Here is a 27575-nt window from a genome sequence, read left to right on the forward strand (position 1 = left end):
ATGTCGAGTAGCAAATTCCTTTTAAGCGACATATCCTCTTGAAGGGTGTAAAGGGTGTCTTTATCAACCCTCCCGGTCGGTAAAGAATCTCCTGAATTATCCATAGTAGCTGAAAAATTTGCTATTCCAACGCCAATCCAATGGTGAAATCGTGTCTGATCAGTGACCGACTCATACTACTGGAAAATTAAATCTTTATCAATAAACAGTATATTTTAATTAATAATTTTTAGTTTTCATTAAAGTAATTTTTAGTAAGTTTTTGTAATGATTATCTGTAAGATATTAGCATTATTAATTAATACTAACAGGCTTTATTTGATTATTTACGGCTTATATACGGATATTAATAAGGAATTTTTAAGTGATTTCTTTCTAAAAATTTGGAAAATCCAGATTACGGATGTATAAGAAAAATGCTTTTATAAATACAATTCAAAAATAGAATTTAAGCAGGAATATGTTTCACTCGCTCAATATTATACTTATATTAGACTCTATAATTAGATACTAATTATTTTCTACATTTTGGATATTTTATACGTATATTCAGTACTATAAATGTATAAAAATTTACAGACTAATTGTCACACTACAAAAGTTATTATTTTTATAATAGACCAAAATTACTATAGTAAAGTTCAGCTCTTTCTTTTAATAGAAAACTTGCACACAATCGAAAAATTTAATTTTGATACAAACTATAACTATACTTAATCGGTAATGTTATATATGATACGAAAAATAAGAGTTCCAGGTGACGCCTAAATCGCCAGTCACGGAGAAGCGTTGCATATCACGTTTATTCTGTACCTCCTTTGTTCTAATATTAACTCTGCTTTATCAATCTCCACACCAAACCTCTTTGCCTGACTCCTGATCGATTCGTTCTACTGCAACACCGTTCTTACCGATAGCCAGTCTTGTTGCAGCAGCACTGGTTACGTTTCCATGGAGCTTACCGTGGCTCATAGATTTGATCAATACTTCCCTTAATCGTGTGCCAAGCGTCGTCCAAGTCGTGCTGGCCTTCGTGTATCGTGTACGCGTCCCGAAGTCTTCCTCTTCGAATCTTTCAGTCCGTGACATGTCGTCGAAAGATCGATAGCGTTGCATGTATAAAAAAAGAATATGTTGCTACTTATTCCCCTGAACCTGCAAGAAGCATGAACGTCGCGCGATCTGTGTTCGTGCAATCGAACGTGTAGAAAGAAACGTGACGACAAATCGTTGGAAGGTGTGCCGGATTTCGCGGTTCTTCGACACGAGCTGATCAGCTCTCGTGGTTGGCACACTGTGAAAATGAAGAGGCAGAATGTGAGGACTTTGTCGTTGGTAGTGTGTACGTTTACTTATTTGCTGATTGGCGCGGCGGTTTTCGATGCGTTGGAGTCGAACACGGAGAGGAAGCGCTGGGAGTTTTTATCGGGTGAGACTTGTCTCGTTGTCTTCAAGTGTAAATATGCGAATGTGTTATTGGTAGAAAATTGATATCAAATAAATGCTATGTGGAAAGTTGATGATGAAAGTTAAGGGTGAAAATGTATATAGGGGGAGGGTGGTGGCAGAATATATAGGATTCGAAAACTCTATTGGATAAACTTTGTTTGCTTATTTTCACATGTAAATATTTGAGTACACGATTGGTAGATATATATGTGGAAAACAGAATGTGTGTTATATATGGAACGTTCGTGAAGTGAATTGATAGTGAAAGTATGGAGAAAGAGGTAGAATATATAAGATCGAAAGTTTCTATTGGATGAGTTTTGTTTCACTGTTCATGTATGTGAATGTGTGAAATGCTTAGAGTAAGGGATTGGTAGGAAATAAATAGACAAATGAACAATATATGGAACACTGATGACGAGGGATAAGGCCGGTACTATATATAGAGGGATAGTATAAATACACACACACACATATCGGCTGCATCGGGGTTGATATTTTCACGTGTCGATGTTTAGGCGTGGGATTAAGGTAGACGTATAACGTTAAGAGTTGAAAATAGAGAGATAGGATGCACAGTATGATATTTATCACTGATATTTTCATAGATGAATATTTTAGGTAATAATTAGTAGCATTTTCCGCTTGTGAATATTTAAGTATGTGATTAAATATAATGTTAAGAGTTAGGGATGAAAAATAGCAAAGAAGGATAAATTTAGGGTTGCTATTCCCATACCTGCAAATTTAAATTTTTAATTAACAGAAAAATATGTAGCCAAGAATAGTAGAATATATACATAAATAATAAAAATAATAATAATAATAATACTATCGAAAATTGTGGTTATCTTAATGGTTTTAGAGGTTCGTCGAAACATGATCAAGAAGTACAACATCACGCAGGAAGATTACATAATGTTGGAGATTGTTATAATAGAAAATAAGCCACACAAAGCAGGTCCTCAATGGAAATTCGCTGGTGCCTTTTATTTCGCGACTCTTGTGCTTGCTATGATAGGTGAGTGATACTCTCAAGTGTGTTTGCTACGTGTTTAGAATGTTGATTTTGTGCAGTAGAAGTTAAATATGTATCGTAGATAATCGATATCAAGTTACAACCTTGAAATCTTTAATATGTATGTATTTATAAATTACATAATAAATTTCTATATTCTATAAGACACATAATAATCCTAAGTTTTTAGTTGATAGGGCATTATTCTATCCTATATTTATTATTATTGTATATTTATATTACTCTAGATAAATTAATTTGACATATTCTGGATCATTCATATTAGAAACTTTCATATTAAAAAATTTTTGTATTTATATTCTTAATCATCACAAGATTTTATCTCAATTTCCTATAAAATTTCAAGGGTACGGACATTCAACGCCAGTCACCATAGGAGGAAAAGCATTCTGTATGGCATACGCCATGGTTGGCATTCCTCTCGGTCTGGTAATGTTCCAGAGTATCGGTGAACGTCTGAACAAGTTCGCTTCTGTAGTCATCAAACGCGCAAAAACGTATTTAAGATGCCAGAAAACAGAAGCAACCGAGATGAATCTAATGCTCGCGACTGGTTTACTTTCGAGCATAATTATCACGACAGGGGCTGCTGTGTTCTCGCGTTACGAGGGTTGGAGCTATTTCGACAGCTTCTACTACTGTTTTGTCACGCTAACTACCATCGGTTTTGGTGATTACGTCGCCTTACAGGTAAATTCCTCTAACGATAAATTCAATATTTCATTGAAATCTTATCAAACCTTTGTCAATTCGTATTAATAACCCTGTTATTTTATCGAAGTTTCATAGGAAGAAGTTAGAATTTGTTAATTTTTAGCAAGAACTTCTTTGTTGCTTGAATTTTATTGCTTGGTTATTATTAGTTTCTTAATTCATTTTTGTTGATAGGAGAGTATTTCTTCTTCAATTCGCTTTATCTTAATATTTAAATTTAGCGAAAGACATTTTTAATATTTGTTTGTGATGAAAACGTTGCAGAATGATCACGCACTTTCCAATAAACCTGGATACGTGGCCTTAAGCTTAGTCTTTATACTATTCGGCCTGGCCGTCGTCGCTGCCAGCATAAACTTACTCGTCCTCCGCTTTATGACGATGTAAGTACATATTCCTTCACCCCAAAGCGTGTACATATATCTTACTTGTCCCCTTTTACTTATCGCCACTCTGTCTTCTCAGGCCACGTTGAAAATGTAGGTCACGTCCAAGATATTACACTTCAAAAATTTATGTAATATCTTTGAGCACATTTTCACTTATTTCACTTCTTCAATGGTCAAAAAGCAAAGAAGGTTTCTTTTAACAAAAATTTAGTTATTCACAGCCAAATTCTTTCTATTAAAAATTTCCAAAGATTGAAAGGATTTCTCCAGTTATATTTATAACATTACACTTAATAAGAGAGTTCTATCCCTAATTTCATTGAAGCTTGTTACAATGCTGGCGAAATATCAAAGTATTACTACTGATTGTATGTTCTCAAGTCGTGATTTGAAATCTTGAATCTTAAATTTTGAAGCCCTGAAAAATTCTGAGATTTCTAATCTTTCTTAATTATTAAACAGGAACACGGGTGACGCTCGTCGCGACGAAGAGCTTCAACCAGCTTCTCATCACGTGTTAACACTAGACGGTGAAGTGGTCGCTGTAAATGGAAAACTATTAGCTGGCCACGTGCCCATAGTTCACGACACGGATGACTGTGTGAGCGTGTGCTCATGCACGTGTCTAGGACCACCGAATTCCGAACTTCTGGACCAAGGTTACCAAGGCTACAGACCTCCTTCAATCTCGAGCCTTCGCGTGAAACGTGCATCCGTCTGATGGAAGGAGTTCCGTCGTCGCAGTTTACGTCGTCGATTATCGAGAGCTGACAGCAGAGAACTACTTGGTATCGACGTGTAAAAAAGATCGACTCGAAAATTAACATAACCAAATGGATTTAAAAATCCGTGAAGGAAACAATAACATTGAAAATAATTTCATTGGTATAGTTCACAATGGAATTTTGCAAGTTGATTCAAATTGGACCGATGTTCGAAATTGTGTTCTTATAAGATCTACCTTATAAAGTTCAAGGACTCGTTAGCGCACATTCATCGATTTTTGAAGACATATTTTGAAGACAGCCAGTGGAGTTTGTTCTGAGGAGGTGACTTTAGAAATGAACTATTGAATTGTACTTGACTCATGTTATAATATTACGAATAGTCGTAAGAAGAAGGACGTTCAGAGGGTATTTGATCGTTTGTAGACGATTTTGTAACGATTTCGTACGTTTCATATCGTACCACGGACCATTTTCTCCCGGTGAATTCCGAGAGAGTTTCAAATTCTCTAGAAAATTTAAGAATTCGAATTCGTATTCGGTGTTTATGCTGTATCATATGTATTGAACGATTATTGAAATTATTGGAGATTGTAGATTAGTCATGAAGGTTGCATTGGTATTAGAAATTGTTGCTTAGAGGATTGCTTTGTTCCGAAGATAAGTTGGGTTTCTTCGAATAAACTTTCAAATTAAAATTTTTTATGATTTTCACTACTTATGTTGTATGTTAATAAAATCTTTTACATTTTACAAAAATCTGTTCTCAAAGTGTACGTATATGATTTACGCAAATTATGACAAAAACATTTGCCTAGATTTTGATATTCTTCAAAAATATTCTACGGACAAAACGATCCTCGTAAAAGAGAAAATAATTTGTTTAATGAAAGTTGAAGAAGTAGAGATCGCCGTTTCGATCTCGGTTATTTGTATGTATACTGAATATATAAAATGTAAACAGAACAATATCCAGGCCTCGTTAGCGTGATTGTTAAATACATAAATACAACTCGATGTTTGTACTAATAAACTTAAAAGCTGGAAAATGTGAAAATTTCACGTAAATCGTCAATCGATAAAATGACAAAGTCGATCTTAGAAAGTAGCTTAATTTTGTAGCTACGAAAATTGTGATTGTACAATTTTCTAGAATTGTAACTCGAACTTGAATAACAATTTTATCATACTTGCGATGCGAAAGAAACATACATAAATCTCAGCGTCGTATTTTGTAAACCTAAGAATAGAGAATATATCAAGCGACAAACAGGAATAACCGGGAAGACTGATAGTTGAATTAACTGACTAGTTGTTATTTTTTTAACAAAAATTTCTCTAGGCGCCTGTTTTAACCCTCCAAAAGTTAAAAAGTTAAGAATTGTAAAGAATTCATGTAATTTTAGTATTTTTATAATTCATTTATTATACTATCTACGCTTGTCTGTTTCATTTTGTAATTATGTAGTATTTGCGTAAGCGATCGTGAATTTTGTAAAAGTATACGATAAATAGTCGCTTATTTGTTGTTGATTAAAAGCATTCACATTTAGTAGTTTAAACGTGAAACGAAATTTTTGAAGACTAAAAAATGATATATCGTGAATATTTCAAATAACTGCAGAGTGGTTCCTAAGTATCTTGTATTTTAGATGTTTAAGATATTACTAAACATACTGAGATTTTAGAGGGAATTTTTAAACATTAATTTCGACCATTTTCTATGGTCAACAGGAAAAATTTAGATTTTCGAAGATTTAAATATTTCCATAGTCTAGATATCTGTTTAGATGGTTTAAGTATCTAGAGATGTAAAATATAAGATAAATAATTGTTCATTTTAAATATTACAAATATTTAATTGAAGCATGTTCTAACACTTTACAAGTGAAGCCAGATTATTGAATGCTACTTCGTAAATATTTAATTTCAGAATACAGGGTTATAAATTTATGAAAATTTTCACAACATGCACAAAGAATAGAAACATGGATAAAAGGACAACAGTTTACTTTTGATAATCATATATAATTAATATATATACAATAAATTTGAAAATAGTATATTTTTTGTTTCAAACCAAAATAAGTCAGAAACTAAATAAAACTTATTTCGATGAAGTTGATTATTCTGGCTTCAGAGTAACTCACGTACGTATAAAAATATTTACCAGAAAAAAATGATGCTCAAAAATGAAAGTGCATTAAACATAGCAAGCAAACTGACTGGAGGGTTAAAACGAATTCCAAAATATTTTACGTTTTATTTTTTCTTACATTCAAACTTACAATTGCCGGTACCATACCATATCAATGCTTCTTTTCTTCCCAACGACGCGTTCTGTTTTCGTCAATTATTGATGATTGATCTGAGTGATCGACACACGCACAAAAGCAGTTGCGTATCGTTTAATAAAAATAGCAACAAAACCACGATTGATCCTCATAGGAACATCGCTGCACAGAGTAAACGATAATGTGCATTCATTTGTATACAGGTACCTTAGTTCATAGGCGCTCGTCGTATTCTAACGGCAGTATATGATTGGGTATATTTTTTATCATCGAGAGTTTTTTAATAAACGACAGTTCATTATTTTCGTTGTCACGTTCATTTCTTTCCTGCCTGTTTTCACTTACATCGATTCAAAATTTGCAAACTTCGGATCGGGATTTGAAAATAGTGAAAACCCTTCAGGTTATGAATTTTGATCCACAATCGAGGAAAAGCTGGATTGTAATAGAAATAAGGTGATATGGAAATTATTTTGCGCTCAATTATATTCGTGGTGTATTCGAACTGTGTGAAAATGAACAAAATCAAAGTTTGAAGTTTACAGTTCATACTTCAGAGTTCGAAGTTCAAAGTTTGGGGTTAAAAGCTCAAGATTCAAGGGCGAAGTTCCAAGTTTAGCGTTCAAAACTTCCGACTAGAAGTTCAAGATTTAATGTTACAATTCCACATTTCAAATATCACATTTGAAGTTTCAAGTTTCAAATTGCTATATTACAACTAACTAGACAATTTGTAGCAAGAGAAAAACATGGATTCCGGCGTGAAGCCCCATATCTGTGCCTTAAAAAATAGTGACAAATACTACATGTTCGGCTCAGATGAGGACATCACGTGTAAAAATATATGGATAAACATGTTCCAAATCAATGGGAAAACACCGAGGGCGAAAATATTTTTCGACAGTATGGCGCATGTGTGTGCCGAGAGAAGAAGGCACGCTCTGATACATTGGTGGATTATTCATCCTTGCAGCAGTTGGAGGTATCTATGAAATTAAGAACATACACGAAAAAATAAAAAATATTTTTTTAAAAAGCAATTAAACAGATACTGCTTGCACTAAAGAAATTTTTTAGATTTCTATGGGACTTGGTAATGACAGTGGTATATATGGTCGGCTTTCTGACGATCCCATTTTCCGTCAGTTTTATTGTCATGAGTCATGATAGAATTCGAATGGATAAATTCAATTTCTTAATCTACGCTTTCTGCTGGATGGATATAGTATGCAATTGCTTCACTGGATATTACGACAAGAAACTCATGCAAGTGGAATTGGCTCCCTTCAAGATATTCATGTACTTTCTTTATATATATCTGTTTGATACTGCTGAATTTGCATATAGAATATTTTTTATTCATTTGAATTTTAATTGATTTAAATATCATGTGATATTAAAAAATATCTAGCATGAAAGTTGATTGATTTAAAAGTACAAATGATATGATTTATTCTCATAGGAACTATTTAAAAACCTTCCTTATATTGGATATCCTTTCCTCATTGCCATGGGATCACATAACTTTGCCATGGCGAAGTCTTCCTGGAAGAGAATCTAATCATTTAGTTTCTCTGCTCAATCTCTTACCTTGTTTGAAGCTATCGCGTTATGGCTACGTTAATATGCGAATCTCCGAGCTTTTTAGCGTAATATCCCTTTTTTAAATTTAAAAGAAATTTTAGAAAATTATAAATAATTTTAACTGCGCGCATACATCATTTTCATGGATATCTTTATTCGGAATTTTAGCATTTCGAAGTGATGCACTTTTATTATGAACTACTTTCCACCTTCATGCTGGGATTTTACATAATGTACTGGTCTTCGTGTCTATATTACTTGATACCAGTGTTAGTTTTGCACTTCAGTAACTCTTTACCGGAAGTAAGGGATGAAAAATATGTAGTAGTACCTATTCTTAGATTTCAAAATCTAATTAATAAATAATGTTTAATAATATATCATGTTCATGAGTGAAAGTTCATAGCATTGCATTTTTTTTAAATTAAAAAGATTAATGAAGTTAAACAAGAGGAATTAAATGTTTCACTTTTATTCAATATGAAGAGTAGAGAAATAATTGTTTCTAGTGATTGCAAATAATAAAATTGCAACAAATAAATATTATTACAAAACGATAATATTAAAACACAATTCGCGTGAGATGAAATTTCACTAATGATAGCCTCTAAGAATTACAGAAATGTAGATAGAAAATTTATAGTAATATAATTTAATAAACGTTATACAGGAATGTCCTGAATGTTGGGTGACAGGGTTAGACAGCAGCAGCATACCTTCCAGGTTTCAATCCACACTCTTTATCGTCGTGGAGAAATTAGCAGCGAGTGGTTACGGTGGCTACGTGCCAAGAACAAACGGTCACATTGTACTGAGCTTTCTTCTTATACTCATTGGTAAAGTGCTCGAATGTTACATTGCAGGCAAGATATTTTCTAATGAATCACGTAAACGCATATATTTTCAATCTCTAAATAGTACATGAATCTCATTTTAGTGATGCTGATTCAAATAAAAGCAGGAAAACAAGCATCGAAATCGAAATTTCAAGAAATAATAAATCAGTTATGCGCTTACACGAGTCAAAAACAATTACCAAAACACATGAAGATTCGTCTTCTGGCTTATTACTATTATCGTTTCAGGAATAGTTACTTTCGCGAAAAGTCTATCTTATCTAATTTATCAGGTAACCAAATATAATTTACTATTTCATTCGCTTCTTGATTAAGATTTATAATTAATTAACGAATCATTGTAATCTAGAACAATTACGTCAAGAGATTGCACTCCAAGCGAGTCATCGTTTAGTTGAAAATGTAGCAATATTCAAGGACTTACCCAAATACGTTTTACGATCCATCATAAAGAATTTGAAATTCGAGCTTTATCTACCGAACGACGTAATTATCAAAGCAGGAGCTTATGGCGATTGTATGTTCTTTTTATCTGCTGGAACTGTCGCTGTACTAACACCCACTGGGAAAGAGGTATGTGGTAAGACCATTCGACAGTGCATCCTTAACATTTCTAACCAAAGAAAAATTTAAAAGTTCCATTAAATCTAACTTAAACTTTTAAATTATAGTATCGATTTAACGTGTCATATATCAATTTTCCTTTCTATTTATATCTTCAATCTCTAATCCAAACGTGTTTATATACGTTAATATGATTATACACAAATTAATAAGAATATATTACAAAAACATTTATTTGCAATTTTATTATCGAACTGATATCATTAGATTCCATTTCTCCCGAAATACTTCCCTGGTTTCAAAACCAAATTCCGTTCATAAATGTCCTTCTTCTTCATACCTCCAATTTTCTCCTACTCTATAAATGTAATTATACACATATCAACAAGAAAATATCAAACAAAATCATTTTCTTTCAATTTTATTATCGAATAAGTACCATTAAACTCCACTTTGTATACGTTAGATTTCATTTTTCATAAAGGTACTTGCCCGATTCAGATTTTATTTAAGTTTAACACACCAGAAAGATCGAACCATTCCCTTTAAAATGCTTTATGATTTAAGGTCCTACGACTTTTTGTCTTTAAGATGCGTCAATTTAAAATGAATGATAACCTGCAGCGTTTCGCTATCGCTATCTTTCTCGTACTCTCGGATCTCTCTGTCGCACATGACTTCCCTAATCAGGAACGTGCACCGTACTACGCGCGTAAGCACGTGCAATAACTAGGTCACGCTGTTTCCGGGAATTTTGGTCATTCGTCTTTTCGCACAAATTCGTACGCGTCGCTTTAAATCATTGTATCTCCGGAACCACTTGAGATATCGACTTAAAACAAAGAGCACTTTAAAGTGTATGTTTCTTGCTATCTTCCAAGCTATTTTGCATTCAACTGAAGTAATTATTGCGGTAATTTGTCGTTGATTTCTGTGATTACCTTTTTATAGGTTGAATAAATTGTATGGCAATTAACGAATGAATGTAATGATCAATATTATGGAGTATAGTTAAAATTATATAGACACTGATCTTTATAAAGACACTGATTGTAAGCTAATAGGCGTGTTATAGTTTTCTCACATATTAATTGAGATTAGAATAAAGTGATTGTTACTGATATATTTTTGTAATTACTTTTCATTGTTTGAAGAAATCTCGCAGTAATTACAAAATGAGTGCAAAGATCGATATAGAGAGACTTTTTGTAAAAAAGGTATTCGATATGAGACACAATTCTCTTTAACTCCTTTGTCACTTTCGTTTCTTAAAATTCAATTATCTTGACAATAATGAGTAATCGTTATTTTCATCATTTACGGAGCTAATTTCTTTCCTTCTTTTTCTTTCTTTTTTTTTTTTTTTTTTTTTTTTTTGTAGATCTGTCATCTGGACGACGGAGCCCATTTTGGAGAAGTAGCGCTTCTAGTTGGTGAACAAAGAAGAGTCGCAAGCGTGATTGCGATTGAAGTGTGCGAGGTGTACCGTTTGGATCGCAAAGATTTTCGAAAGTGTATCTCCGTGCACACAGAATTATTCGCGAAAATCGAGAGACTCGCGACCGAGAGGATCGAGAGAGCTATGATCATTGAAGAACACCATAAACGTCATCTTAAGCGTAGTTCTGCTCAAGCTGATCATAGAAAAAATTTAGGACGTTTCTAAAAAGAGAATAGTTTGAATAATGCGTAATATTATACTCAATAATAATAAATGTTAATATAGTAATTATGTTAATAATTCTTGTAATTATTAAATAAACAATATGATATAAAGATTTAGATGCAACAAAATGTTGTTAGAAAAATTGACATACCTATTAATTACGAGAATAAAGAATAATCCTCATCAAGAAGTCGCTGATAGCAACAAAGTTCTTCGATAAGAAAAATAATCATGCTAATCGTTTAATCATATATTTAAGGATCTTATATATTATTATTGTCCATACAATGTTTGTATAGTGGCATTACTTCATTTCTACCTTTATTTTATATATATATATATATATAATTATATATATATTTATATTATATTAATCGTTACCTAAGGTATAACTTACAAGTACTAAAATCACTAAAATCTTTAGCACTGTCGCGATGTGTGTGATAATACATTAGAGACACGAATTTGTATAATTAATCTAATCTTCATGTCTTTCACTTTTCTCTTTTTTGGCGAATTTTCTTGTTTCCTCGTATTTTTCTCATGTAACTTACGCTTAAATCCTTCGTCGGTGTATTCGTAGCAACAATCGTAAATCGTAGCTGACTCGTTAAGAATTTTCTTCACTCTCTTTAGTTTATATGAGAATATTAAAACAAAATTTTTTGAAAAGACTTCTGTTGATTCTACGCGAGGTACGTTCCATTGCATATTTTTGTTTAATTTTATTCTATAGAAATTAAATGAAATGCGTTTCTCAAAACTGTAAAACACGTAGAAAAAGAAGTGAAATGAATTTCAAGATTACTCGTATAGAAAGATCCTATTTCCACTTATATTTTCCAAAACGTTTAAATTCACAAAGTTCAAGTTCTAAATAACTGACTAAAATTATTCATTACACGAATCAATAGTTCTACTATATTATCTTAAATCCTTGATTATTTGCGTATATAATTATAATATATTGTTATAACTATCATAGCCATTCTAAACATCACTATATGTTAATTATCATTATCGCACTACCTTTGTGTTACAAAAAGAAAACGCATTGATATTTGGAAAATTGATTGAAAATCGACGAATCAACCGGTCACGATCGTTTCTACGAATTTTACAAAGTTTCCACAAGGAATTGTCCAGCGGTCTGTAAGATAGGTCGTTTAAACGAGTACAGTACGTAATACAGGGATGATTATATACATGTCCAGTGTATAACGTGTAAGTGAATATGTTGCCATTGTATAGACTTTAAAATCACACGGTAGAAATATAAATTATTTACTATAGAATAGAGAAAATCTACCGAAACAACTTGCTTGACGTCATGTACCTTTTGTTCTTTCCTTGCGTTATCATTTCTTGTAATAAACACGATACATTCTTTTCTACGTTACATTTTCTTTAGCTTCTTCTTTTTTTTTTTTTGTATTTTTTTGTTTGTTACCGATATGGAATCAGTAGGATATGTATCTAAGAAATCTATGTAAACTAAGAGAATTTATGCTATTTATACATTTACTAAATAATGTCGTGTTACTACGTTACTACAATCGTGTCATGTCTAGTTTGGTCATATCTAAAGGAGTACGGAGGAGAAGAGTACTCAATATCTTTCCATTATTCCTTGTTTCTTTCCTTTCTTGCTACGATTCCTCCGGGTAAATGAAGAAAACGATAATAAAGGTTTACATGCTTCATTTCTTTTAAAGCAATACTGTGATTGTCACAATTTCCAAATTTTATCTAGATTCTACTATACATAAAGACCACACATGGGAAAAGTATGACAAGTTCACTTTTGTTGATTTTCTCATTATTTTGTTACACGTATTTTAATATAAAATTTTAATATGTTTGTTATACATTTGTTACGACTATTTTAATATGAAATAGTTCAAAAAGGGCATTTTGTGATAAATGATAAACCTATAATATTTTATACGAAACGAACAATTATGTTGCTTTAACTTCATTAATATAATATCGAATGTACAATAACATCGAATTTTAAAATTGCTCTTCTATAAAAGACTCGCTAGAAAAAATGTGACTTGAGTCATATTTCCACTTGTGGTCTTCATACGTTTGATACGTAATTAGGAAATAATATAAGAATAAAATATATGTATTTATATATATACATATATATTTTATTCGATAAGGAAACGTAAAATATCGGAGGAATAGCTTTTTCACACTTTGGTACGATCGTCTAATATCTTTTTCTTTTTAGTGACTATCAGTAAATTTCTGCGATTGAAAATCTTCGGACAATTCGTTCTGCTTCGCGTATACTACTATTTTCGTATTTACACTAACGGTAATCTGTATGTAAAGTTTTATTTAGCACTCCTTCCTCGACACTTTCGAAGGGCTTCTAATAAGGCACTGTCATTTACTGTGACTGAAACGATCAGACGAAAGAAGAATGTCCTTTTTTTTCCTACAGTTCCGTGGATTCTTTCCATTATCGAGTAAAACTTACGCTTACAGTATATCTATAATATTTATATATAATTATAAATGCTTTTGGTACCTTCTTTCAGAATTTTGATACGCTACAAGCTACTGATATTTTTGCGACACTTCAAGATTAAAAGCATAAATTATCTCTTACCGATGTTGGAACGAAGTACGCATACAATTTTCCAATGTTATGTAACCTTCTTTCACTCTAAATTGAAATTAACCCTTTGTTGATTGAACCTTCCTGAACTTCTTTTTTGTCAATTAGTAATAGAAATACATTGTTTCCTATATTTTTGTGAAAAAGAGATAATGTATCAAAATTGGGGTCAGCTTTATTAAGAAAAAATATGTCGTTTCTAACTTGTTAGAATATAATATCGTGTAAGAAAAGGAAATAATTTCATATAAGAGTTTCACGCTACTTTTTGATAAGTTCGGAATTGACACAACTTATGCTCTTATTCTCAAACATCGAGGCTTCATAGATGATACGCTATACATAGTAACAGTGTGTAGTTAACATTACGATTACAATGTTCAGGAACAAATATATAAATGCAACACGTTAATATGGTGAAAGAAGATGCGTATCGTGATTGAATTACTGATAAATGCTTGTAAATTGTTATTAACCTCTAACGACTAAATTGTTCTATCCTGTTTTTAACGAGCTTTGCAAATAAAATTGTAACCACCGAAACCTTTCTAATTTTATCGATATGTTTATTAATCTATTATACAATTTTCAAAACGAAACATTTTTCATTTCATTTTTTTCCAATTCCTCCCATTCTTACTCATTTTACGAGCCAGCATATTGTCGTCACGATGTTGCACCTTCGCCATTCTTAATCGTCGCTATGATAACCGTAAAATGTTGTTCATTGACAAAGGATTGTTTTGTGTTATGGCAATATATCGGAATATCGATAAGGGATATAAGTAGTAACAGTATTATAGAGTATATAAATGGTGTACTGCGTAATAAACTATTTATATTTTACAACGTAACGTGCGTATATTTGTATGCTTCATACAAATAGGTACAAGTTCCCCCCTCCCCCAAATTCACTATTTCTTCTTTTCTTTTCATTTTATACGATCGCTTAATGCGATCTATCCGCTGAAAAAAAGAAAAAAAGATATAGCAATCTTAACTCGTTCTTTCGCGACATTTTTTTTGTTCCCCTGACGTGTCTATTTTACGAAGCTCGTTCACTTGCAGAATCAGATTGATCGATACATCGCGTTGTCGTATGGATTCATCGTGACGACTTCCTTGGAACCTTGCGAATATCTTTTACTCTATCCTCAAGAGCTTAAATTTTTGTTAAAATTTAACAGAATACATTATTATCGCAAATGTATGATTTTTGTTTTAAATCTAAAACTAAGATATGTAATGGAGTATTTTAGAATTTTGAATCTTTTTATTTCTTAACTTAGAATACATTAAATGATAAAACAAAGAGAGAATTTTAGAATATTTGATGAATTGTCGAATTGTTTACGTTAGAGAAAAATAATTTTGCAAGGATTGGATATTCAAAAAAAAGATCGTTTAGAACCTAGGTTTATTCATAAATTGCTAAATTATTTTTCCTCGACTATATCTTCACTAGCTATTTCGGCTTTCATTTTCTGTATTTCATCGCATGATTCCAGATTATATTCTGAGATGGCCAACGACTGGAACGCGAACCAAACGGAAAGTAAAATGAAAAGAAGAGCAAATGTTATCGATCGATTAATCGATCGAGATGCGCTTTCTCTCGTTCCCCGGAGGACAGCGATCATTCCTATCCTGATATGGCTTCGACCGACTAGGATTCCAGCGTCAGATCGTATATACATACATAAAACGAACAACGACGAACGACGACGTTGAAACAGAATTGAAGAAAAAGAAGAAACGGCAACGATCAAATCATTTTATGTCTCGTTGTGCAACTCTCGTTCTCGCGCTCTTCCGTCTCGCTGTTGCTTAATTATATATTAAAAGTATCTATGTATAGACGTTCTAAGGCTTTGGCAGTGAATTAACATCACGTTGCGGCACGTGCTCGAGACAGAGGAGTTCTGCGTCCTCGAATCGGATCGAATGACCACGCGGCCTCGTCGTCGTCCTCCTTCGTTTCTTTAGTAACGATATATTTGAGAGTCGAGTCTTCTTTTTTTCAGACGTCTCTTTTGCATGATAATAGTGAATTTGACAAGCTACAATTCATAGATTGTAAACTTTTTTTTCGAGGTTTTACGATCCTACACCCTGGAATTTTTAATAATTTTACTATCCTATGCCATCGAATCTTTAGTAATTTTATAATCCTATGTCGTAGAATTTTTAATAATTTCACTACATCATGTCCTGGAATTCTTAATTTTTCTATTCCATATTCCATCCAAGTAAGATAATTAGTAGTCTCATAATTTGGGAAATTTATATTTTTTCTTCTCAAAATTCATTAGTGCTGAAAACTTGTGACTTGTCAAATTTTATTAACAATATTAATTGAACTATGCAAGAGAGACCTTATCGTAATTGCTCTGCTTTGTTCATCGGGCTTGCATGAAGCAAACGAAACTTTCTTAGACGAGATTCTTCAGGATGTACCTTCGCCTCCTTCTCGATGTGTTTAGGTGAGGCCCTCTAGAAGGAAGCTGGCCGGCCTCGGTACAGGATCGGCAGCAGAACTTCGCATAGTATTTGTGCGTACAGTATCTTGCTTTTACGATCAGGTCACACTTCGCGAAGAACGAGTTGTCCTGGCAATTAGGGTGAATGAAGATTCCTAGGAACAGAAAAATTATTTCTTGAACTCTAATCAATTTCGTTTCTTTCGTGACATAATAGTGTCATTTATCAAAATGTTAAAATTGTTGAGAATTTTTATATTTCGAATTGGTTGAAGATAGTTGCACTTTCTTGCACAGTTGAACTTTTTTTACTGTTAAAATAAACTTTTATTTTTTAAGAGAGTTTTTATTTGTCTAATTATATATATATTATTACTGATAAGTTGAATACTTGAAATTCAAAAATTTCTATTTCTATAAGTTATAGTTGTTTCAAAATTTGCGTAAATAAAATAATGGTAAATAAAATATTTTAAAATTGGTCAGTAAAAATTAATTTTGATTTTAGCTTTCGGATACTTTCTTCTGTACAGTATATAGAAAACACAAAGGTTTACCAGCAACTTGTATATCCACCATCGCAAAAGCAGACGAATAATCATTGTTCGCTTCGCAACGGTATTGACCAGAGTCTTCTCGATTTGCGTCGCTGATCACAAGTCTGTTCAAATCTGAAAATAAAATTTCACACATTTTTTGAACAAATTTTCTGCAGAAAAAATGAATTATTCAATAATGCTAGATAAATAGAAGTACCTACCAGTAATTTGAATTCGATTGTTTTGGTGAATCAGCTCGTTATCTTTGTACCAAAATACTCGAGGTATCGGATACCCATCGACGTTACAAGCGATAGTAACGTCACTACCTTCTGGGAATTGGTTTTGTCCTATCGATATGTTGGCCGTGACAGGCACTACGAAATAATTGATTTCACATTAAGAAATATTTGCAAATGAAATTGTCAAGAGAAAAAAAGAAAGAAAGAAAAAATACAGAATGTAATTTGAATATATTATAGATCGTGTGCTTACCTGTTTTTATCGATGTTTATTGTTAATATAAACATTGTACATAAATTGAACATAATCATTACTAGTAAGAACATACATGCAAGCAAATTAAGCATGCTCAATGCAGCATATAATAAAACCGAAGCATTCGCAGTCATTACAAAAGAAGAGAGAAAAACCAAATTGCACTGTGATATCGAAAGATATACGTGTCAATTCTATTTAAAATATCATCTCAATAAAAGTCAGCATTAATTTTATCTATAGGATTCACAAATTCTTACTAATTGCAGGAATAACGAATTAAAAAATTCTAGTATTAAACAAAACCTTTCTTCCATTTCATTTTACTATTATAAATAATTTTATGATAGAAATAATAATTATTTTCATGAATTTGGAAAATATAAATATAATTGATTATATATTTAATATTTTGACAGTATCTTTCAATACGGTGCAATAGGAAAACTGGAAAAGAGTACAGTAGAGTACCCTCTCACCTCTGAACCTCGAAGCAAAGTCCAAAGTAGTATATCCAATAGGATTGACTGTAGAAATATGTGTTTGTCTGGTCGTGGACACAAATCCATAGGTATGAAAGTCAATAGTTTGAGTTCTGTTAGGTCTATAGGGGTATTGAATATTCTCATCTTTTTTAGGAGGATCGACCAGATACTTGAGATATTGTTCGTATTCGGGATTGATGTTGTACACTGGACCGACAGCTTGTAATATCACCGACCAAGAGGCAGCTCTGCCAATCGCGTTAAACGCTTGACATGTGTAAACGCCCAACGTGGGCAACGTGACGGTTCGGATCAAAAGCGTGTAGTCGGAATCCTGTTCGTAAATTTCCGAAGACAGTGGTAACATGCGATCGCCTTGCCACCAAGTGACAAAAGGCCTAGGCCAACCCCACGCGTAGCAGTGCAGAGATATGGGCGAATTCATGGTAACCGTCACGCTAGTGTTAGGCTCTCCAATGATAGCCGCAGCCAGTTCTCTCGGTTCTGTATAGTGTGTGAGAGAAAACAGCATGCAGAAGAGACGAACGTCGAATACCATCACCAATTATTGCAAAGAAAGGTAGTTTAAAGGTAAAGCTAACTCTGCCGCGGTTTATGGATATATTTGTGTCTCCATTTTCTTCTCGTTTTAATTAATTGCAATTTTTCTAAGTGAATAGTTAAAACGTGTTATTACTAGTAAACACATGGCAGAACATTTCTACATGAGATTGGTTAGATCGGCTATTAAAAGATTAAGTAAAGAGATCAACCATTAAGTCTACGATGCACGATACATTCATCATTGCAAGACGTCAAGACAGTCTTTATAATACTTAACGTATAGTACGTACCTGTGACCACCAATTGGTATTCCACTCTTACCGGTGGTCCTAAACCATTGTCAGCTGTGCAGACATATGTTCCACCGTCGTATCGGTCTAAATTAATGATCTGAAGAGAACCATCGAGCAATATGCGACGCCTGCTCTCTGAAGCTGCAATCTGGAGACATTAATCTTTGTTACTATTACAATTCCATATAATATTTAAATTTTGCAATACTCTAATTCTTATTTAACGTCATTTATTTCTAGTCTTTTATTCTTACAAAGGCAGGATCCGATAAAATTTAAAACAACATAAATCCTTTTTTATAATACTTTAATAATATCCCTAACTTTAAGTTTTATCCAATTTCACCAATTTGCAATCGTCTTTCCGATTTAACTATAAATTCAGGATCCGATAAAATTGGAAATTATAGACATTAAGACAGAACGCGTGTTTTCCTAGAACTAAGATTATATCTTATAATTTATAAAAATCTTACCAGCATTGTGCCCTTCCTCCACGTTATGGTTGGTTTTGGATGTCCGAAAGCAACACACTTCAATGTCACATAGCCACCCTCCTGAGCGCTCACGTTTGGTTCTTCCGGTGGCTTGATCGAAGCTGGTTCCGAACCAACCGGCCGTGCAGTGATTACCGGTCGTGGAGTAGTCGATAGAACTTCATCGACAGCGGGTTCAAGACAGGAAGCGCCGCAGCCATTGTTACAACATTTCATTTCTCCGGCGCAATCAGCGTCTGTGAGACATTCCTGTTCGCATCTTGTGCTGTTCGATACGCTCGGACAGCGGCCTGGTTTCGTAACTAAATTAAAAACGAATTATTATATTATATACAGTTAAATTATGCAGGTAACAGTAATTGAGAAACTATTACTTGATGTCATTTATATAACAATTTTTCGTCATATATTTAATATGTTTATCGTGAATGTGAGCGGTAAATGGCAAAGTTAAATCATGCAAGGAAAAATTCATTTAGTTTACGAGGTAAAAAGAGAAGCACCAATTCTAGATGTTAATGTCGGTTTGTTTCTTATTAAAAGGAGAGAAATGTTTAATTACTTTACTACGTAACTTGTTGTCAGTTGAAATTAGGCAGACTTTCGTTAGAAGAGGGAAAAATTAACAAAGTTAGGATGGATATAGGTATTTGGATTCTTATAAGTGGATTTGTTTATGACTGGATCTGAAATCGATAAATGAAAAAAAGATTAAAAAAGAAGAGAAGGGATTTTTAATTTTATCGATTTACCGCATGTTCTCCTTTCTTATTTTCAATACAGGCAATATAGAAAATATAAAGTACTTAATGTCTCCAGTTACCTGATCTACAAACTCCTCTGTATTCGGTGCCATCCTCGGTACCAACCAGAGTAATGGCACATTTGGTGTCATCGGGACAAACCTGTGTCCTGCAAGGATCCACGCAACGACATCGTCCGCAATCCTGAGAATCTACGAACTCCTCTTTGCCGTAAGGACAACGAATCATATTGCATTCCTCGCGAGCTTCCGCACAAGGATCCTTTTTATTCTCTTCGGAGTCGATCTCGTTAGTAGCTATAAAAATACCCATTACAGTCACAGTAAAGAAAGATACAAACATTCTTATAATAGAAAGAAAAAAATATAAAAATGTATATAAAAAGTAATAATAAAAGAATGATATAAAACATATTGCGGTGAAAGCAATATTACACAGATTTTAAAGCTTACAACTAGGAGCAATAATAGCTGATAGGATGAACGATTGAGAAATAAAAACTGTGGAAAAATAAGAAGCAGATTTTTTCGGACAAATGAACATCGTTGGTCACATACATGATATGTATATATTTGCCGCTTTTTTTATTTTAATGTCGCTTTATGACTCGGAAGGAATATTTTAAAGTAAAATGATTAAAATTAAACAATTAAACTAAAATCCATTGCTTTGTAAAAGAGAAATAGAAAATGTGATTTATCGTGCTCTTCCCCTCCAGATAGAAAAAGGATATTAGGAAAAGGTATGCACGAGGATTTGAAACAACATTGATATAAAACATTAAGGCTACAATGTACAGTGATATACAATGAAAATGTGTTCACCATGTTCGAAGCTCAAAATATTAAACGTGTAACAAAAATATCATTTAGATCGTTGGAGAGCACCGTTCCTCGACTTACTCGACTTACTGGTAAGACAAGTGCTAATGCAAGACTCGAAGGTCTTGAATCTGTTACGATTTCCACCGCATCCAGTGTAAATGAACCCTCGACATGTTTGTTGTTCGTCGTCAAAATAGAATCGCTTGGTAGAATCATGTCGACCCGAAGCACAAGATCCTGTGTCGACCGGTTCTTTGCAAATCGCTGGATCATCATTGTTCAAAATTATTGTTGTCGCGAGCTAATTTTGTTCTTTCGAAAAGAAATTCCCGATTTCTTTTTAAAGATTTATTGAAAGAAAATTATGAGAAATTCTTTTCGAGTAATATTCTTTCGAATTTCTTTCGCGTTTCGTTTAAAGATTTCGGAGATTGTTTACGTTGTTAATAAGTTTGGGTGGAATTTTGCGTATCAAACGAATGAAAGTACTTACACAAGCTTGAGAGGCTGGTACCGTTTCCAGGTGGCACGGGTTCTTCGTGATGAATGCAAATCGATTCACACTCTGTCATCGTGCTGAATCTATTCGCGTTACCTTCACATCCACCGTACAGAAACTCGCGACAAACGCGACTGACATAATCGTAGTAGTATTTTGCGAAAGAGCCTCTGCAAACGCCAGAATCCACTGGTAGGTTACACATATCTGTAAAAAGAATTTTTTAATAAAGATTTAATAAAGTTTCACAACAGAGGAATCTTTCAAATTATTACACGATTTCTTTGGAATATATACGATAATCTACTGATTAGACAATACAAAAATAAGACAATAATTCATGAATATATTTTAAATAGAATCAATATTTATTAATCTGTTTTATATAATCATTATATATCTGTATAATATCACTGAATTTTATCTTACTAAATATCCTAAGAATAGTAAAAAGAATTATAAAACGATAATAAAATCGCTTAAAATGTCTAAAATTTCTAAAAATACAATTTTACCCCGAATCCTGTTTAGAATTTGGCTATAGTTATGTTATAACTAATAACGTTGATAAATTGCTGTTAAATTAAGTTTCATTAGGAAAGATTCAAATGTAGCTATATCTATATATCCGTTAAAATTTTGTCATCATCTTGATATCTAGAATCGATTCTATGCACATATCTGTAGATATTTTTCCGATAAATTTTGTAATATCCTGTATATAGAGCTATAGTCCCACAAACCATGCTGCATAAATAGTAATAAAAGTAATAAAATCACTACACATACCTTGACCATGGAATTTTCCGCAAAGACGTTCGCACTGTTCTTCCGTCTGGAACCTATTCGCGTTTCCTTCACAGCCGCCATAGATAAACGCCTGACACAACTGATTTTGTGAATCATAGTAATAAGCGGTGATATCGCCATTGCAAGAACCAGGATCGACAGTCTTGTAACAAATCGGGTTCTTCGAGGCAGTTTCAACTGATACAATAGGTGGGACAGTAACATTTGCAGGTTTTTCTGTTTGAACACGTTTCTGACACTTCCTTTCGCAAGATTCTTTATCCTGGAAACGATTCTTATTACCCTGGCAACCGCTATATTCGAATTCGTAGCAAGAATCTGATTGATGATCGTAGTAGTATTGTCTAACGACACCATTGCAGGGACCAACGACTTTGGGTAGAGTACATGGATCTGAAGAAAGAAGTAAAAAGAAAAGTATGAGAAAGTTAACTAGTGCAACCATTAGAGCAATTAGTAGTAAGTATTATATCTAAAGTAATTATTTATCCATTTGTTTTTAAATTATAATTAGACGACTTGCAATTGGTAAAGTTTATTTTCAGAATTTCGTGTCTTTTGTTGTCAAACTTGTTACTATAATGCAAGAGAATTTATTATAGTGATTATGGTAAATTTATTATTTATGGTAAATTTATTTACAGTGATTGAAACCGGAAAACGATGATTACTTAATTAGAGCTTAATGTAGTAATGTAATATAACTAAAACAACTAAATTGATAATTCACAACTAACAATTCACAACTCACAACAACTCGACAACTAATGCCTAACGACTCTCTCGCAACTAACTCGCAACTCGCTCTCAACTAATTCTCAACTAACGAACAAAGACTAACTGCCTCTCTCCACCAAGACATCCTTTATCATAGTTTTCGTATTCCCACAACACGCACGTGTTCCGCAGCCGTCCATGACCGACGATGGTCACGTATGCCTTTTCCAAGTAACTATTTTTCTCAAAGATCGTAGACATATTGCCCATTGGAATATTCCCTCCCTTCTAGCCTGTTAGCACTTCCACTTTCTATCTGCACTGTATTTCATCGGGTCTTTTTTAAATAATCTTTCCACGATGCTACATTATTAATTCTAATTTCATTTTCAATTTCAACGTTTCACTAATTAATCATATTGGTTAAATTGCGCAAGAGAAAGCGCAGTCACATATGTGTAATGTGTAATGATACGAACCTTGAACATCTCCACATCGATATTCGCACTCTTCGTGACTGTCGAAATTATTTCCATTGCTCTGGCAGCCGCTATACACAAATTGCTTGCAGACACCATCGCCGCTGTCGTAGAACCATTTGACGTGTTCTTCGGAGCATTGACCGGTATACTTCGAAAGAAAGCAGAAATCTGGAAAATTTTACGTATTAAACTTTAAATTCGCATTTTTATGTTTAATTCATTTAATGTTCCATTTTACTTGCAAATATTGGATTTGTATTAGACAAAATATCCGATATTTTAGCTACAAAAAATATTACCTGGTCTAAATCCGTCCTCTTCCGATGGTGTGATGGTGCTAGTACTGGTTTGGCACCTGTTAAAGCAATCTTGTTCGGTAACAAAATTATTCTCGTTCCCGCCGCAACCACCATAGTAGAATTGTCTACATTGTTGTTCGTACGAATCGTAGTACCATCGTTGAGTATAATTGTGGCATTCTCCCAAAAGCGCGGGCAAGAGACAGGTGTCTTGCTCTGTGTTTGGACAAAGATAGCATAAGAAATGTGCCTTATTTCAGCATATGATACCGAGAAGTAAAAAGTTCAATAAAATCCTTGGAAAATCACTAAAATATTATCCTGAACCTCGAATAATCGTCGGGAACAATTTCTTTAAAAATTCTATAATATATCTTTTTCGTTTTTCTTTCATTCGTTTTAAAGGTTTATTGAACTTTTTTTCTCACATTTTTTAACAAATAAAGCAACATACAACGTATATAACTTAATTTATTGCAAATATACTATTTATGCGATGGACGTATATTAAGAATATATTTGTTTTTGCAAAAAACGCACATTAGAGTATAATCCGTAAAACAATTTACGTGCATGCGGTACGATTGACATCGAGAACAATTACACAAGAAAGGAACAATAACGGTAATACAACGAAACTGACAGGGAAAGCGTTAATTAAGTTGTAAGCGTTACATTATTTTCTGTTAATTTATACTAAAAGAAATATGTTGAAAGATACTTTATAATCTAAAAGAACCTAAAGTTTAGACAAAACAGAGAAGAGATAGTTGTATGTTTAAGAAATATGATGAAAATAAGATGAATGTGATTAGATGAAGTCTTACCAATTTTAGTCGGGCAATCAGACTCGCATGCGTCCCTAGATTCGAAATTATTTTTATTCCCACCGCAACCAGTATAATAGAATGGCATGCACCGATTCTCCGACTGATCAAAGTACCATCGAGATTGCTTCTCGTCACAGTTACCTTCGGCTCGTGGCAGCAAGCAACTATCTGTTAATCGCATTAATTATTGTATCATGCAATATTAGATTTTAGTATATTGTCGTTAACGATCTGCGGTCTTTTTTTCTAAATTAATGCACGATACAGAGTACTGAAAAATATTAAAACAATGAAAAAGTGTATGTACACTTCAAGTAATAAGTAGTTCAAACTAGTAAATCAAAATTGAAGATAGAAATTAGTTAATTATAATCACGTTTTAATGATTAAAATTTTAATCAAGTAACATTCATTTTTTATGAAACATTTAAACGTTTAAAGTATACAAAATACACATAATATGCAGCAATATCCAAAATAAAATACACTTTATACTACTAAAAAAGTGACATAAATCTTTAAATTCTTTAATATAACATATTTAGTATCGCGTATAATTATTTCTACCATTATATATTTAATCGTATGCTTCAATATTTTGACTGATTAAATAAAGGTCATAATTATATAATTTATTGTAAGTCGCAAATTGTTGTGTTATTGCAACTATCTTTGAAATTAATATTTTCGTAATCCCTGAAAATATAAGCATTATTTCGTGCAGCTGCCAGTTCCATTTCTACATCTCACCACAAAAAGATTCCATTTAAAATTATCAGTTAAACGTTTCCGTTAAATTCTCTTATCACAATCGATCGATTAAGAAATAATACAAATAAAATCAGTGCGTTCATGAAAGAATAAGAAAAGTTCGATCATTTGAATTTTAACGTCATACGAATTAACCAAGTTAAACGACTTTCCTTCTTTCTTGTGATACCATCAATAAAAAATCACCGACGCAATCACTCATAAAATATTAATGAAAGGAAATCGCACTACTCCATTGAGAGAGCTCGTTCGAAGCCAGACAAAAGCTATCGAACGATCGATCTCGAGACGAGAACCTCTTTGCGGAGGACATAATACGACAAAATCAAGTTCCATTAATTGGATTGACTCGTAGAACGCTACGACAGCTTGATATCGCGTGCAACTTAAATGAAAAGGGTGCTTTTAAGTGCATACTGTGCTTTGATAAAAGGCAATGCTCGATATAATCGATTACGATCAATAGGAAAGCAGAAGAAATAGAAATTTGTAAAACCAAGATATTCAGATTACAATCAACACTTTTCTCGTTAACCCCTTGACATCGGTCACTTTGAGGAAAATACTTTACATGGAATGAAACCTGGCGAGAGATAATAATTTTCACGACTCTTTCACGGAAGCTATCATGGATGAAATTTCATCCCATACGAATTTTAGCGTTAATAAAAACCCTGTTATATCTTTTAGGCATGTTTGATACAATTGAATTTTTCAAACGTTAAAATGAAAATGTTCTTATTGATACACCAGATTCCGTGATTTAATTTCATGTTAAATATCTTCTTGAAACAATATAAATCCTTTTCCTTGCTGAAATAAACATTCGATGATTACAGCAGAGTTAATATTAGTTGTCAAAGGGTTAAACGTGTTTTGTGCTAACGAATAGAAACAATGACAAACGAACCATCACCAACGACAACATCGAGAGTAATTTCTCAATTATCCAATATTAAACCATTCCACAAATATCAATGAGCGAGAAACGACTCTCTTTCTAAATATTGCTAGCGACACTGTTATACAAGAAGCAGATAAGCTTGTTCCTTTGGTCTCCTCGTTTTCTCTTTTCTGTGCTATCCTTTTTATTTGATCACTTTCTTTTTCTTGGATTCTTTTTCTTTTTTTCTTTTTTTCTTTATGATTGTTTCTTTTTTGCTTTTTCTGATACCTTTTACGGGGCAGCGCTGCTCACAGGCAGCACGTGTAAGGAATCTATTGACATTGCCTTTACAACCGCCGTAAACAAATTGGCTACACATCTGACGCACGGCGTCATAATACCAGCGTAACACAGAGCCCGGACAAGGGCCCGGATCTTTCTCCAGGCGGCACACGTCTGTCAGTTTTACTGGAAATATGTATTTTTACGGATTACTCATAGAGCTTTGATATATTTGACGATGGTCTGTGCCAATTTGGTGCTTTTATGTGACATGTGGTGCCTGAATGTTTGCTGAGATCGTGTTTGGTGTTTGGTTGAAAATGTAGATTCGGATTGTTTCCGTGATATTTTCAGACGAATACTAAGTCGCCAGAATTGTAGTATAATAGAAAATCGTAGTTCATATCTATTTAGTATATCCGAATGTATTTCGTTGTATTGTATTGTGGAATTTGAACGAACTATCTGGCGATTTAGTTTCGACTATTCTTCTCAATTTCTTCGATCGACCGCAGCTTGAAAATTGACTACTAATCAAGGAATTCTGTTCACAGTATGTAATAAAAAATAATCTCGCGTGAATTATTTTTCTGATCGTCTAAATAAATTACTATTAAATAAATTAATAATAAATCTTTCCACTCCCATTGCTAGCTGTACTTCTGTTCCTTTCACGTCGGTCAGAAAACAACTGTAAAAAAATCGCTTAAAAAATGAAAATCAAAAACAATCGTCAAAAAGGTTGCCACACAAAATATACGTTCTTCGATTCGTCCTACGAGCAAAAAAATAGATAAAAATCTGAAACACTTTCAAACGAATCTGGTAGGAAAGAATATCTAATATGAAAAATGGGTTCAGGCAGTAGAACGAGCATGATACGTGCGAATGTCGAATCAAGAGAATTGTGCTGGAGAACGTACCTCGTGTCCTCCCTGGTTGCAAGCATTGTTGGTGGCAAGCGATTTCCGTCGCGAAGTTGTTATCATTTCCTTTGCATCCACCGTAGCGGAATTGCTCGCAGGCTTGCGATTCTGCGTTGAAATACCATTTGGTGAAGTTGCCTTCGCAGGGACCTGGCTCTTTCGACTGTTCGCACGGATCTTCATAAGTAACAAAATGCAAGAGAGCATATTAGCAAC

General features: G+C 33.2%; 3 protein-coding genes across 12 annotated transcripts in view; 2 read left to right on the forward strand and 1 right to left on the reverse strand.

Annotated features, from left to right (window-relative positions):
* The first annotated feature begins 986 nt into the window (after positions 1 to 986).
* On the forward strand, positions 987 to 6916 carry LOC132912416 (two pore potassium channel protein sup-9). Of its 2 annotated transcripts, none has more exons than XM_060969809.1 (5): positions 987 to 1429; positions 2315 to 2470; positions 2835 to 3178; positions 3467 to 3585; positions 4054 to 6916. In XM_060969809.1, exons 1-5 carry the CDS (start codon positions 1303 to 1305, stop codon positions 4310 to 4312), a joined length of 1005 nt encoding a protein of 334 aa, XP_060825792.1. In that variant the 5' UTR covers positions 987 to 1302; the 3' UTR covers positions 4313 to 6916. The 2 variants fall into 2 exon arrangements, with proteins under 2 accessions (XP_060825792.1, XP_060825793.1); XM_060969810.1 differs by lacking the exon at positions 987 to 1429 and adding an exon at positions 1914 to 2070.
* Positions 6917 to 6989: 73 nt separating this feature from the next.
* On the forward strand, positions 6990 to 11281 carry LOC132912744 (potassium/sodium hyperpolarization-activated cyclic nucleotide-gated channel 1-like). Its single transcript, XM_060970437.1, has 8 exons — positions 6990 to 7592; positions 7688 to 7909; positions 8073 to 8259; positions 8363 to 8497; positions 8865 to 9057; positions 9132 to 9323; positions 9401 to 9624; positions 10997 to 11281. The coding sequence occupies exons 1-8, from the start codon at positions 7360 to 7362 to the stop codon at positions 11279 to 11281; spliced, it is 1671 nt and encodes a 556-aa protein (XP_060826420.1). The 5' UTR covers positions 6990 to 7359.
* Positions 11282 to 11516: 235 nt separating this feature from the next.
* LOC132912401 (papilin) overlaps positions 11517 to 27575 on the reverse strand; it is a 158067-nt gene continuing 142008 nt past the window's right edge. For 3 of the 9 annotated variants that reach the window (XM_060969773.1, XM_060969774.1, XM_060969772.1), the window contains exons 26-39: positions 27357 to 27536; positions 26440 to 26619; positions 23665 to 23880; positions 23363 to 23533; positions 22146 to 22559; positions 21351 to 21563; positions 20936 to 21121; positions 20093 to 20329; positions 19249 to 19571; positions 18770 to 18920; positions 17910 to 18419; positions 17154 to 17309; positions 16951 to 17064; positions 11517 to 16548 (exon numbers count right to left, since the gene is read on the reverse strand). In XM_060969773.1, the coding sequence (XP_060825756.1) occupies positions 16346 to 16548; positions 16951 to 17064; positions 17154 to 17309; positions 17910 to 18419; positions 18770 to 18920; positions 19249 to 19571; positions 20093 to 20329; positions 20936 to 21121; positions 21351 to 21563; positions 22146 to 22559; positions 23363 to 23533; positions 23665 to 23880; positions 26440 to 26619; positions 27357 to 27536 (3254 nt within the window). In that variant the 3' untranslated portion in view covers positions 11517 to 16345. Of the gene's footprint in view, positions 16549 to 16950; positions 17065 to 17153; positions 17310 to 17909; positions 18420 to 18769; positions 18921 to 19248; positions 19572 to 20092; positions 20330 to 20935; positions 21122 to 21350; positions 21564 to 22145; positions 22560 to 23362; positions 23534 to 23664; positions 23881 to 24491; positions 24663 to 26439; positions 26620 to 27356; positions 27537 to 27575 lie in introns of all 9 variants that reach the window. The other 6 variants (XM_060969778.1, XM_060969776.1, XM_060969775.1 and 3 more) reach the window with 6 other exon arrangements.

The sequence above is a fragment of the Bombus pascuorum genome, chromosome 12 (assembly GCF_905332965.1).
Source record: "Bombus pascuorum chromosome 12, iyBomPasc1.1, whole genome shotgun sequence".
Lineage (NCBI taxonomy): Eukaryota > Metazoa > Arthropoda > Insecta > Hymenoptera > Apidae > Bombus > Bombus pascuorum.

What these genes read in the sequence shown, in the direction of transcription:
- LOC132912416 (XM_060969809.1), top strand. Translation starts at nt 1,303, where the DNA reads ATGAAGAGGCAGAATGTGAGGACTTTGTCGTTGGTAGTGTGTACGTTT. An exon ending in GCGCTGGGAGTTTTTATCGG is followed by an intron (nt 1,430 to 2,314) that starts GTGAGACTTGTC and finishes TAATGGTTTTAG; the next exon opens with AGGTTCGTCGAAACATGATC. An exon ending in GTCCTCCGCTTTATGACGAT is followed by an intron (nt 3,586 to 4,053) that starts GTAAGTACATAT and finishes ATTATTAAACAG; the next exon opens with GAACACGGGTGACGCTCGTC.
- LOC132912744 (XM_060970437.1), top strand. Translation starts at nt 7,360, where the DNA reads ATGGATTCCGGCGTGAAGCCCCATATCTGTGCCTTAAAAAATAGTGAC. An exon ending in GAATCTCCGAGCTTTTTAGC is followed by an intron (nt 8,260 to 8,362) that starts GTAATATCCCTT and finishes TCGGAATTTTAG; the next exon opens with CATTTCGAAGTGATGCACTT. An exon ending in GCTCGAATGTTACATTGCAG is followed by an intron (nt 9,058 to 9,131) that starts GCAAGATATTTT and finishes ATCTCATTTTAG; the next exon opens with TGATGCTGATTCAAATAAAA.